General features: G+C 51.9%; 5 protein-coding genes across 5 annotated transcripts; 2 read left to right on the top strand and 3 right to left on the bottom strand.

Moving 5' to 3' along the window:
* Nucleotides 1-99: 99 nt before the first annotated feature.
* On the bottom strand, nt 100-2,328 carry PV05_01139 (uncharacterized protein; the record flags this gene model as incomplete). Its single annotated transcript, XM_013466095.1, has 1 exon — nt 100-2,328. The coding sequence occupies one exon, from the start codon at nt 2,326-2,328 to the stop codon at nt 100-102; it is 2,229 nt and encodes a 742-aa protein (XP_013321549.1).
* A 1,600-nt stretch (nt 2,329-3,928) lies between these two features.
* PV05_01138 (uncharacterized protein) lies at nt 3,929-4,872 on the bottom strand (the record flags this gene model as incomplete). Its single annotated transcript, XM_013466094.1, has 2 exons — nt 3,929-4,407; nt 4,557-4,872. The coding sequence occupies 2 exons, from the start codon at nt 4,870-4,872 to the stop codon at nt 3,929-3,931; spliced, it is 795 nt and encodes a 264-aa protein (XP_013321548.1).
* Nucleotides 4,873-5,502: 630 nt separating this feature from the next.
* On the top strand, nt 5,503-6,570 carry PV05_01137 (uncharacterized protein; the record flags this gene model as incomplete). Its single annotated transcript, XM_013466093.1, has 1 exon — nt 5,503-6,570. One exon carries the CDS (start codon nt 5,503-5,505, stop codon nt 6,568-6,570), a length of 1,068 nt encoding a protein of 355 aa, XP_013321547.1.
* A 42-nt stretch (nt 6,571-6,612) lies between these two features.
* On the bottom strand, nt 6,613-7,630 carry PV05_01136 (uncharacterized protein; the record flags this gene model as incomplete). The annotated part of the gene is made up of 1 exon (XM_013466092.1): nt 6,613-7,630. Exon 1 carries the CDS (start codon nt 7,450-7,452, stop codon nt 6,613-6,615), a length of 840 nt encoding a protein of 279 aa, XP_013321546.1. The 5' UTR covers nt 7,453-7,630.
* Nucleotides 7,631-8,007: 377 nt separating this feature from the next.
* On the top strand, nt 8,008-9,011 carry PV05_01135 (uncharacterized protein; the record flags this gene model as incomplete). Its single annotated transcript, XM_013466091.1, has 3 exons — nt 8,008-8,082; nt 8,262-8,330; nt 8,430-9,011. The coding sequence occupies 3 exons, from the start codon at nt 8,008-8,010 to the stop codon at nt 9,009-9,011; spliced, it is 726 nt and encodes a 241-aa protein (XP_013321545.1).
* Between the last annotated feature and the right edge of the window lie 4,127 nt (nt 9,012-13,138).

The raw sequence follows: 13,138 nt of genomic DNA, 5'->3' as shown, positions 1-13,138 counted from the left end.
GTCCACCACCGTGTGGCTTCCACTTTCGATGCGGTCGTCCAGCATACCCCACAGCGTGGCATCAAGTCAAACTTGCTCCCCCTAGCCCCCTGTGCCTCATCACAAAGTCTGGGTAGTCGTGGCCATCAGGATTTCCGTCCGTCCCGTACGTGGCACGGTCACGAACGTAGTCTCTCGGGGTCGTGTCGGCGTGAACAGCTTGGACATCTTCCTGAGCCACTCTGCGACCTTATACCCCCTTGCGTCATTTTGTCGGTGCGGAATGGCACGAGGCCCAGTCTCCGTCTTGGTCGTCAGACTCGCATGCTGGCCACCTGCACCTATGGAGGGTGTGCTATGCTCGTCTCGGACTTGAAGTATGCCCGTACCGGTCTGATCTGGAGTCGAGGTTGAAGTTCGAGTTCGGCTAGGCTTCTTTGCCTTGTTTTCCTCGAGGATCAAATCAAAATTCAACGGGCCCGCAATTGATGTGGCAGCGCGTATCAACAGAGAGCGAGGACTCATTGCCCCAGTGGCCTGAAGACGAGGTGTTCTGTAACCAGCAACCATTGCCGAAAAATTCAAAGATGCAGACGTCGTCGCTGGTACGGGCAGAGGGCGATCGGTTGGTGCACCAGCGAATCCTGGTAAAGAAGCCGCAGGATCCGGCGCTGGCGAACTCGTGCCGTTCTTGTTCGTCGCGGTGGTGGCACCCGTTGGCGTAGGGCTCTGGACAAGAGGAGCCAATTGTTGAACCCCGGTTGCGGTACTCGCTGCCGCTGCAGACGGCCCCATGGTGGATTGAGTGATTCTCGTGGAGGAGCTTGAAGGAGGAGGCGCCGGGGGCGTGGTGGTGGCCTTCTTTGTGCTGCTGCTCGAGGCAGGCGTAGATCCGCCATGTCCTGTTCTGTACCCTGCTACCATGGAGGAGAAGTTAAGCGACGAAAGCGCAGTCGGTGACGAGATAGACATGTACGAATTCGTCACCGTGCCCATGAGACTTGGAGAGCCAGCTACGGGACCTGTCGTCGTTGGCTTGTATACACTGGTCAAATTGGCTTGAGGCTGGGCACCTGTCACGGTGACCGTGTGCGTCATAACGGTGGCCATTGTAGGAGTGGCATAGACGGTCACGGTGTCAACCCTAGTACAGGGAGATGATAAGCTTCCGTTAATGATTGAAATAGGTCTGTCCGGAAAGGTGGTGGGTCGCCAGATTGTCTGGTAAGACGACAGGAGTGCTGGATCTGTGATTTTTGATAGAGCTCCGATTGTGCTCCGACTTTCAATTCCCGAGGCCGACTGGTTCATTGTAAGCGCAGCAGCTTCGATCACGATGGTAGTATTGACATAGGTTGTGTGAGTTTGGGTATTGGTGATGCGTAAGGAGCTCGTCGACATTGGTAAGACCACGGTAGGTGAAGCAGTTTCAATCACGATAGTAGTGTTACTATATGTCGTCTGAGTTCGGGTGCCAGTGACCCATAATGTGCTCGTAGATGTCGGAGCGGTCAACGAAGCCGAAATACTGGTACCAGGGTTTGTCGAACTTGGAGGAGACGACGTGTCGATCAATGGCGATACAGCAAAAGTGGGAGAGGCCAGAGAGACGAAATCGGTCGTGTTGGGATTTGTGAGTGGATCTATGGAAACCTCAGTAACTGTCGTTGTGCTTGTGACTGGAGGCTCACTCGCTGGCAGCGTGGTGGTTGTGTATATCGTCAGAATTTGTGCTGCTGCTTGGAAGGAAAGATCGGCCGTAGATGAAGGCGCAGATGTCGACTGATTTATAGGAAATGGAAGGCTAGAAGAGGACATGGCTGCTGAGTGCGGCTGGATAGCGTTCGAGGCGGATTGAGTGATTGTGTCCCACGAGTTGACGGAACTAGCAGAAGCCGTCATAGAGGGCAATAACGGTGTGCTGGCGCGCACTGAAGTTGCGACAACAGTGTCGTCCAGTGAGTTCGAGGCAATTGTAGGCCCCCCAAGTGAGTCAGCCGGTGATGAAACTCCAGTGATGGTACCGGGATCCATAAAAGAGAAGGTGGCCCAAATCTCAGAAGTTGCCAGGGTAGTAGGCAACACTATCGATGGACCAGCTATGCTCGCAATGGAGTCTGCGGGGGCAGAAGCTGAGCGGTGTAGTATGGTATTTGAGTCCGTCAGTGTCCGAAGCCCTGGTCCAGATGGCTCCGTAGCAGGGAGCACTTGGACAGCAGTCCCTCCAATCCTAGAACAACGACCAGGAGTAGTGAGAACGGCGACCAGACAGAGCATCAGAAGAGATGATTTTCGTCTCCACCGCCCACTAGATCGACAATGCACGTAGTTGGACGTCTCTGACTCCATTGCGCGTTGGCTTTCCAATTGTGGTCTCTTCTGAAAGGGACAAGGTCAGGTTCGAAGATTCAGATCGGCCGAAAGAGCGTGTGATTGGGTGTCGGCGGCGGAACTGACCAGCAGGGGTGGAGGTTACTCTGGATATATCTTGATGAATATCTGTAAAGAGTTCTGAATTGGGTATCTGGGAAAAAGAGGTGAGGATGGATGGAAGGAAAGTTGGAGAAGAAAGGCTTTTAGCACTGAACAATCCGGAAAGAATAAGAGTCAAACGGCAGACCATGGCTGCTCACTGGCCAAAGTAGTGACATTGTCTGTTTGAAGAAACTCGGCTTTGCGTGAAAGGCCTGTGACAGGCGTAAGGCTAGGACCGGAGGCATTTCACTTCGCTTGGTCCTATCACTGCCTCATGCCCATAATGATATCTTGTGTACTCTTCTGGAGAATTCGTGCTCGATGGGGGGTTTCCTCCCTTTGTTTGAAATCGCTGTTGCCTTCCGACTTCATGAGGTCGCGCAATTGTGGCAGATCATGGTCAGAGGAATAGGACAAAACCGAGACAAAGCAATCCTAGGATCCCAGGCCAACTCAGCAGGTCCAGTCGACTCGTACCGCTCTGATAAACAACCACGGTTGCTGCGCCATTCCCACCACCACCCGAGCCGCCACCCCCTTCTCCAGGACCGCCTGCATAAGGATTCCCAGGAGGTCCCCACGTATAGTAGTACCCGGTCCAGGTAGCACAATCGACACTAAACCCGCGATCATCCCAGCATCTCTGTCTCTTCTCCAATGGGTTGGCTACCAGCGGTGCTAGGGTGACCACAGCTGACGGCGAGATCGGTATTTGTACCGCAGTAACGCTTGGAGTTGGTGTCCATTGGGCGGCACAGTGAGTTGATGTTGATGCAAGAGTCAATTTGGTAGTGACCTGGCTTACATCGCTTGATATCGACAGTGATGTCATGGCGAAACAGAAAGCGGATTGTATGAAAAAGAGAAACGTGAGGCACCTCATCTTGCTCGACTTGAAGCTGCTTGAGCAGGAAGAAGGTCGAGATGCCTGAAGCTTGAACTATATGTCAGAAGCAGGAACCCGCTAGCAGGCATCCAAGCGCCGCTGATCTTTTCGCGGTGCAGAAAGTGACAATGTCAGTGAAAATTTGTGTGACTTGGAGCTCTTCGGGCATCAATCGAGTCTTCCGGATGCACAATAGGGTCCGCTGAGTGCATGGTGTCGGTGAATTGCAAGGTGGCCCAGCGTGGCAGGATCTGATTGGTTGCCTCGAAAGCTTTCACAGACCGCTAGACTCGGCACCCCGTTGGAGGTCCACGTGCAACATCGATCAAACACTTCGGACTTGTTCGTATGCTGCAGGTAGTATCCTGTGGTGCCAGGTGCTCTCCCGGGGAGCAGTTGAATATCCCTGTGGGCCTTCCATTGCCTCGGGCAGACTCCATCGCTGCAAGAGACCGACTCACTGCTTCCTCGCGAATGTGTGTTCTCGTAATGCCCTCCATTGCTAGCAGATTCTTTTAGGATGAATCTTGGCGTGAAGCCAGACTCCAGCTCTTGGAAATTTGGAAACCCAATTCACTTGTTGGAGTCTCAGGACATGGGCATGTCTCCGGTATCTTGCACTTGAGGAATGGTACTGTCGAGGAGTGAATCCCCCAAGATCTCCAAAGTGCGCTTGTAGATCTTCGAGATGTCTAGAGACATCGACATGCCGTTAGTACCGTCTCCATGGTCTTCGATCGTGTCGTCTGTATCTCCCTCGTCTTCATCCTCTGTATCTAGCCCAGAGAGATCTCTTATCCCGCCAGAATGTCCAGCGGATGAAGCAACATTGACGGCCGTTATACGAGTCTCTTCAATCAAGGATTTGATTCGGACTTTCTCTGTCATGGAAATCCGGTGGGCATTAGTAGCTGGGTTGTTGCCATTTTCAGAGGCTTGTAGAAGGAGAGTGAAACCTCGGTCGATTTTGGCAGTGATGTAGAAAAGAGATGTAGAGAACGGAAATGCTGGCATATAAGAACAGGCGAGACCTGCCAGTGAGAGAAGGTAGGCAATTTGGATAGTGGCTGTATAGCAAGACGGTTAGGATGTCATCAGACCTGAAGACCTCGCTTGAATAGTAGATGCAACGCGTGTGAGAAAGGTCATCGCAAGCATTATTCACCCGGCATGAAAACAAGAATGCAGAACGGACGGTGTGTATTGTGCAACTTACGCGTTCCACTGATCCAGACGACATCCAGCAAGGGATCTGCGTCCGAGACGAACTCGTCGTAGGTGGTATATCCCGGAGCATCATCCTTCTCAATCATCTCGTCGCTGAATTTTTTGGCATATCTTCTTGTGATCATGAGAATCTTATCGTCAAGGTAATTGATGAGGGCAATCTCCTTCTGCGAGCCAGGCCGCAGCGGGTGTGAACGTGGGGCGGGCAAATCTGCGTTTCTACTTGTGAATGAGGCTGTGGTCGGTGCAGGAGATGTTGCAGACATGGGAGGTGAGAGGAGAGCATGATGTTGCGAGTTGTCCATCTTGAGATGATTCGAGTCGCTCGCTATTCTGCGTGGGTGGACTGCGTGCGTGTGGTTGCTATCGAAGCGCGAGAGACATCATGTTAGCATCAAACAATCCACATAACCATTGGCAAGAGATCATCGATAGCAGTTACTCCGGCACAAACCAGATCAGTAGTCGACGCTGAGACCACAAAAGAGAATGAGAATCTCATGATGGTTGCGGATGCGGATGTCGATTCTGCCGCAGCTTCAAATGACGCAGGCCCATGATGGCACCAACATGGAAGACCGATGCTGGCTTCATTCCACCCTTTCATTTCTGCTTTCTGCCTATCGACTGCTTTGAACGAAGCCATTCAGCTGACGCACCCCTACGCAGATACCTCCTAGAGGCATTGAGTCCTCCTCTACCCCAAAGAAACATTGAGGTTCAAGTATTAGTTAGTCCACCCGAAGCTTGAAGGTATTGGACCGAGATACCGAAGCACGATCTCCAACCGGAGAGCTCGCCGGATGAATCTGGGCGATGTGGCAGTCTAATCAAAGCGAAGGATATGTTGTGTTCATTTGGAGGTCTGTGTCCTAGTATGTACTCTGGCGTTCAGCTTCTCGTTGAGTGCAACACAACGCTTGAATCCACCCAACATGGCAGCTCAAGATACCGTCAATTGTGACTTCCCCATCATAGATTCGCATATACATCTCTACCCTGCATCCCATATCTCGTCCTTGAATTGGACGGCAGATCTTCCAGCAGAACACCCACTAAATCGGCAATGCTCTGTTGAGGAGTACAAAGCAGCCACACGGGACACACCGAACCTTCTTGGATTTGTGTTTCTGGAAACAGACCGCAAATCTGGTTTAGGCGAGAAACAATGGCAAGATGCTCTGGACGAGGTCGATTTCTTGGTGAGGATTGGAAGAGGTACTCCTCAAGACGACGATGGCCATCAGCCGGAAGATGCCAGACTCGTCCTCGGTATCGTCCCGTGGGCCCCTGTTGCCGCTGGCGAGAAAGCCTTATCAGCATATGTGAACCAAGTTCGGCAGCGTTGCGGAGAGAAGTGGGATATCGTCAAAGGCTTTCGGTACCTGGTCCAAGACAAGCCTTCTGGGGTTATGCTGCATCAGCACTTCATTGAAGGCCTGCAATGGTTGGCCAATAATGGCCTCACGTTCGACCTTGGGGTTGATGCCCGATCTGGTGGACTGCATCAATTGGAGGAGGCTTGTGAGATGATGGACACAGTGTACGCCGGAGGGAGCCAGCTCAGAATCATCATTAATCACTTCTGCAAACCCGATTTACGCTTGACGGCAGGTGAAGCTTTGGAAGGACACGCAGATTTTACAAGGTGGAAAGACTGCGTCTACAAAATGTCGAATCATAACTCAACATACATGAAATTGTCAGGCTTGTTTTCGGAACTTCCACCACAGAGCATGAATGCACCGACCGATGTTTCAGTCCTGGTAAATCGCACGAAACCATGGGTAGACGTTGTCTTTAAAGCCTTTGGGCCTTCCAGAATCATGTACGGGTCGGACTGGCCCGTTTGCACCGTCGGTGGCCCGGGTATTCAGGCTTCATGGCAACATTGGCGGATGTTCGTCAGCGCAATACTCAAGTCTCAAGGTCTGACTGCCGAAGAACAAACACGTGTTTGGTCGAACACGGCTGCAGAGGCCTATAATATCTGGACCACATGAGATAATCACCTCGGACAGATCTTACACATTTCGATCTCGAGGCTATTGAAAATTGACAAACGCTCCTCCATCCACCAGTATGGCCGCTCCCGTGACATACGAAGACAGTTCGCCACATGCCAGGAACAATGCTGGCCCCGCCAGATCATCTGGCTTGCCCAGCCGTCCCAGCGGAATCCGCCCTTCCATATACTTCTTCTTGTCGGTCCCATCCGCAAGATCCTCATCGTTGAGCTGGGTCCGAATTGTTCCGGGCAGAAGAGCGTTGCAGCGGATATTGTACTTCCCAAGCGCGGTAGCTGTTGATTGCATGAGGGACAAGACGCCCGCTTTCGTCGGCGTATAATGGCATTGTTGTGCACCTCCGACAAGTGCGGAAATGCTGGAAATTCCAATAATGGAACCACCTTGAGGTACCTGCTTCGTCATTTGTTGAGCTGCTGCTTGCACAGCGTAAAAGGCGCCTGACAAGTTGGTGTTGAGGTGTCTTTGCCAGGAGTCGGGTGATATCTCCAGGAACTCTTCGAATTTGCAGATCCCAGCATTAGAGATGAAGGTGTCGATTCTGCCAAACTTTGTGACTGTCTGAGCGACAAGTTCTTGACCAGCTTCAGGCTGTGACACATCGCCAGCGAAGGTCAGTAGAGGTACGTCTTCGAGGTTGTTTACAGAGGAAGCAGTTGATCGATTCTTGATGGCATCGAATGCTTCGGTTCGGAGGGACGAAAGCAAGTTCTCTTCGTTCTTGTTGTGTGATGGAAGGTAGTTGATGGCAACTTTTGCTCCATGTGAAAGGAAGAGCACAGCGATACCTCTTCCTATACCCGTTAGACCGCCGGTAATGGCACACACATGGCCTGTAAGAAGTGGTGGCAGAGGCATCGCTCAATTCTTTTCTTTTCCGGAAGCGTTTCCCCTGGACTCGTGCGGGACTGAGAAGTGCTCACGATAATCGCTTCGATTGGAGCACTCCTTCGCGATCTCAGAAGCGACCAAGAGACCTGAGATTGCTCAAGGTCCCGAGCCATACATGGCATTTGTCTTGTACGCTATTCAGCTGATTAGCCGAGACATGCTGGTGGGAAGACTCTGAGCGAGGTTGGTTAGGTAATAGGGTCGTCTTCGGTGCAACAGCCGCCGAGAAAAGTTTGGGCTCACGAGGCTGACGAGGCTGAGTTCACTCACGTGCCAAGTCTTGAGAGGCACGTGACACGTCATTCCAACCACATCAAATGACGTTTGCACTTCATCAAACTCCCGGGGTACATTTTAGATATGATTAGGCTACACTCGTCGAGCAATCAGTACCGAACCTGCGCTCAATATCGGCAGTGAGAGACTGGCGGAGGCAGGCAAGGAGGGAGCGAGGAGAGGTGCGAGCACATACAGAGGCTTCCCGTATATCCCGACCAAGAAGCTCTTCCTCCCGACCCCGTCATGGCCAAACGAGCTGGTACACGGATGCAAGCCTTGGTAACCGTGGCAGGGACGGTCGCATTCGTCGGAGCATGTGTGAGTCAAAGCATAACCTCTAGTCTTGGAGCTCATGGTCGTCTGAACCAAATGTGCCGCTTGTTGGTGGTCTGCACTTAGCCATAAGCACAAGCATCAGCCCGGCCGGGTTTGTTATCATTCCTTTTAAGCCATTACAATTTCTGGCGAACAAGCTCACCGTACTGACAGTGCCGTAGTCAGCCATACCTCGACTCTCGGTTACCCGGACGGAAGACTCGACTATCATCAAATATGATCATCTCAAGGTACGATACGACAATTATGCTTCACTTTCTTCGCGTTGACAACCAAACAATCAGACCCTAGCCCACTTGATCAAAGTTCTAACAGTTCCTCTTCTACAGCCCAAGATTCACGTCCCAGCTCCAGCCGATCCAGGCTTAGTCATCACATCTGGACCCAAACAACCATCGTCCTCACCATCTTCAACTGCAGGCCATCGCAAGCCATTCTCCGACACCGACTGGATCCTCGATACCGGGGCTACTACACATGTCTGCACCAACCGCGCCCTGCTACACAGTTACGACACCTTGAACCCCTACAGCAACAGTCTCAATCCGCGCGCTGTGGGCTACTTCGGTCCCAACCCCGTGCCCATCGTTGGAGCAGGCGACTGTACATTGAACTTGCCCTCGAGAATCACACAGAAGACCGGCGGGTCGGCGGACACCCCTGGCCTTCTTGTCAATCGCATGACGATCAGACACGTCATGCACATACCAAGTGCTGGCGTCAACCTTATCAGCTGGTCGCAGTTGAAGAGGGCGAAAGGACTGGACCTCAATCTCGTGGAGGACGAGGATGGTTCACTTTCCGTAAGAAATCGCGGACAACTTCTGATGCGGTTCGAGGCCAGAGATGGTTTGTTCTTCCTGGTGCAGCTGCCACCGAAGTTGCCAGGTTCTTATGGTGTGGATGGTTGACTGGAATGAGAATTTCCACAACTAAACCGCCCCAAGGCGCAAGGCCACCCCAGCATAGTCGCCGATGTCAAAGATCAGGATTCTACAGCACTTGAGTGTGGACGGAGAACATACCTCGCGTCTTGGACCCTTGCTATGGCGCAATGTCCTAAAGGTCATGCACGAACATCTACACCCATTGGCACGCCGCCGATGCCGAGCTGGATCTACCGTTCCGGGCGGGCAATTGACCCGTGAGGTTGATCTATCTCTCTGTTGCATCAAAGGGACGGACCGGTCCAAAATCAGAAAGAACCCAGGTAGCATACAATGGGCGGCAGCCCGAAGTAACATGCTGCAGATACTTTGCGCTCTGCCACAGTGTCATGCTTGTGGCACTGCTACAGTTCTGTTCGGTCTACTCAATTTCACTCTGGTCTCTTACTCGGCACAGCCACAGGCTCCACGCAACGGCAACGCCATATCCTCTTCCTTCCTTCAAGATATTACCCTTCTGTCCAGAGTCCAGGCGGGGGTGGCTCGCCACTTTCTCGACCGCGCAGAATCCTGATCCTCTCACCCAAGAAGGAAATAGGTGGATGATGGTGGTTGTTCAGCCACAACCCCACGCACGATTACCTATAGAAGACCATATCACATACGGTACTGATGGACCTACCGCTAGAAGATCGAAATGATAGGCGACATGAATGTAAAAGGATTGTTCTGCCCCAAAAATGGGGGATCCTCCCCGGAACATTCAGCTTTCGCTTTAGCATCTGGGTGGCATCGGCCGAGCATCAGCCTTCCTTTTCCTCGCCCATTCATGCGCATTTGACCACTACCTTAGTTACTAGTAGTATCCGTACCTCACCGTACAAAGCCCAAAGACCATGATGGCCCCTTCATGAAGTAAGTTACCTACCTGGTTTAGGTCTTTTCTAGAAAGAAAGGTCAGCTTTGGCTTGGCTTGGCTTGGCTTAGCCTTTCGTGGCCCTTCAACCTTACAACCGTGAATCGCTGAATTGCTGGTCCTCGATCCTTTTTGCCTCGGATATTTCACCTACGTAGTATGGTCCAGTGCGGCTGAACAATTCCTAGTTCCTATTCCTTGTAAATGGATCGTTAGAATGTGGGCGAGTGGAATGGGTCTGACGCACGACGTACTCCGTATACTTCGTACGCAGTAGCACAGTACCTGGTACTCTGTGTCCGTCGTACCCCTTCTCCACCGTGACAGTAGTACGTGACAGTAGCCCTCACAGCACAGCGCAGCCAGGACAATGCCAGACACGCCAGACACGCCAGATCTCAGCCCCCAAAGACTCCCCTGCCTTCTTCCTTCCCTTTCTGACCCTTTTCTCGTTTTGCTAGCTAGCAGTGCAAAGCCATCAAATTCGGGGAACTTTTGCTGTGCAACTTTTGTCCGAACCCCCACGATTTGCACAGCAAATGGTGCCGGACATTATTCTGTGTTCGGTGTAGCATGGTACTGGAACACTACGTACTACGTAGGCGTACGAGTACCTGGTACCTCTAGCTAGTAGGGCCATGATGGACCGATCACGCCGACGATATACTTGGTATCCTCCCACTTCCCAGTCGCACTATTCACGGCTCTTCGGTTTCCATTATTGTAACAGTAGCTACCTTATGCACCGTCGGCCCAAAAAAATTTGCACTCGGTGCTGTGCTGCTGCTGTTGTGTACACGTGCCCATCGGCCGACACAAAGCAGGCAAGCCACGATGCCACTGAACTGCAGGTGCTCAAGCATTGTCATCACTCTTCAGGATCCAAGGCGTCATCCCATGCAGTGTGCGTCATCCGACCTTACCTAGTACCTACAGTACTAGGTATCAGCCAACCTTTGCACTGTGGTGCATTTGTAGGTTATGCAATCCAATCCGTCTAGGGGTCTGTGAATGCGAATTACACAAATGTGACAATGACAATGACACTAGATGACGGATCGAAAGAATCTCCAGTCATAGACTCATAGGGTTTGTGCTGCCTGCCCCGTGAGATCCGTACGAGTACCTGCAGAGCACAATTGGACAATTGACTGGCTCGAGACTGGCTGGAAGCCTTTTTGTGGTCTTCGGTTGCCTGAAGTTGCTGCGCCCATTCAGGCCAGCTTTGGCCAAGCATCCACGGCATTAGCATTCCAGACATATGGCATGCGAGCATGTCCCGGCCCGGATGCAAGTATTACAATACTAGAGTATGATTATAGCAAAATGTCTCATTGACGTATACGCTCGCATGTACGTATAAGCATGCTACAATCATAAAAGTGTTCACCGCTGCTGCGCCATACCGTCCCCAATGCACTGCATCCTGAAGAATGACCACAACTCCAAGAAGTTTCCCAATATCAGGCATTCCAGGGTGTTCCCGTGGACGGAATCGAACGGAAGGCGCCTGCGCCTCCTCTCAGATACACATGCAGTCCGACCATTTCCTTCAAGGAAGCTGATTTCTCACAATGTAATTGCAAAGCGAATGGCTGGCTGATGGCGTGCGATCATAGCGAGGTTCTCGGGGCATCGACAATCCGCGCAAGCGTGTATTGATACAAGCATAGACGCACACGTTTCTGCTGCGCGAGACTGTCTGTCCTTTGCGCTTCTGTTGGTCCACTGCCATGGATTGGGACAGTCGTCTTAAATAGTCAAGGCCCTGTGTCGTGGTTCCAGCCACATCTGGCACCAGTCACGACCGGGACTGGCAGCTGGCGCAAATTCCTCCTAGCACAGTATCTCCAAATGTGCCATAGCCTGTGTCGGCCTGCGACATATCTGAAGAACGAACGACGGGTATATCCATGCCGGATGGCCTGCCAGGATGGATTGAGAGCAACAAGTCCACCACTAGTTCCCGAGGTACATATTCAGGTTGGTACAATGAGTTCTGTCGTTCAAGTTGAGTTCAGTCATTGTGAGAAAAAGTGAAGGCCCCTTCATCGCCGACCTGAAGAAGATTGATAGCCGCCGCTGGAATATCCAGAATCATGCCGTGACCGGCTTCCTGAAGATCGGTTGTCTGTTGAAGTATTCGCAGAACGCCGCTTTGAATGGTTGGGGCAGGCGAATCCCACCAAGACGGTCTTCTCAGTCGTAGAATGGCCTTGTTGCCCATATCGCTGGCATGGATCGACGGAGTGCTTGTGATATAGGCAGCGGCACACTGCATATCTCTCGATGATTTGGTAGCACATCGTTATGGTTTCGCTGAAACGATACGGTGATACTCGTATAGTGACTTGTGATGAAGAGGGTAAACCTGACTTTGAGAGTGATGAGTCAATTGAGAAAGAAATCGATGGCAAATATGTGCAAGAACGACTGAATAAACAATGGTGAGTTGGTCCAGGCAACTGGTGCTCCAAACCTTTATATCAGGAAAGTTGTGACTGTAGCCTTGAGCAAGGAGCGGAGCCAATCAGTCACTAGATATAGTTAGGCAGGTAAGAAGGATAGGTATGTCTCTTCGGAAAGTCATATACCGCGAGCAGTCTGCCCAATAACAACATAGGGGAGGGCAGTATGCAACAGAAGGATCGATAGCACAGAATGTTCGCAACAAGGGAAAAGTCGACTGATGCATTTGTTTCCGGGAGGGCGAGATTCCCCGGCCAGCCACGTTTTCCAAGACGTGCAGGTACCAATGAACGATCGAAACGACGTTGTTGACTGATTAAGAACACGGCCTTATCCAACGCTAAGGCTGGTGATTCCAATGGAAGTAGGGATGGCCAGCTAGACAAAGCGGTATGGTGTTTGCGAAGAAGGTTTTGGGTCCAAATGCTGAGGGTCATCGCGCGAGCTATGGCAATCGATGGAAGTCATGATACCAAGACAGCCGACAGCGGGGACAAACGTCGACACCTACCTAGCTTCTGGAAGTCGTGTGGTCCCTTGCGATGGATGCGAGATCTCGTGCTGTGTGTCATCGTAGGGTCTGAGGCTGAAAACGGTCTTGAACGTATCGGGTCTAGGGCCGGGCGGTGCTGAGATTCATGAGCCAGGACTGAGGGACCCTTAGCCTCGCCTTTCGACAGAATCAAATACCGCAAGAGGGGCGTCGGACGACCAAGGAGCCAGCCCGGTGGATGTTGGAGTCACGGGAAGAATAGATAGTAGACTG

Source organism: Exophiala xenobiotica (genome assembly GCF_000835505.1).
Source record: "Exophiala xenobiotica strain CBS 118157 unplaced genomic scaffold supercont1.1, whole genome shotgun sequence".
Lineage (NCBI taxonomy): Eukaryota > Fungi > Ascomycota > Eurotiomycetes > Chaetothyriales > Herpotrichiellaceae > Exophiala > Exophiala xenobiotica.
This window is presented reverse-complemented; position numbering and strand designations above follow the sequence as displayed.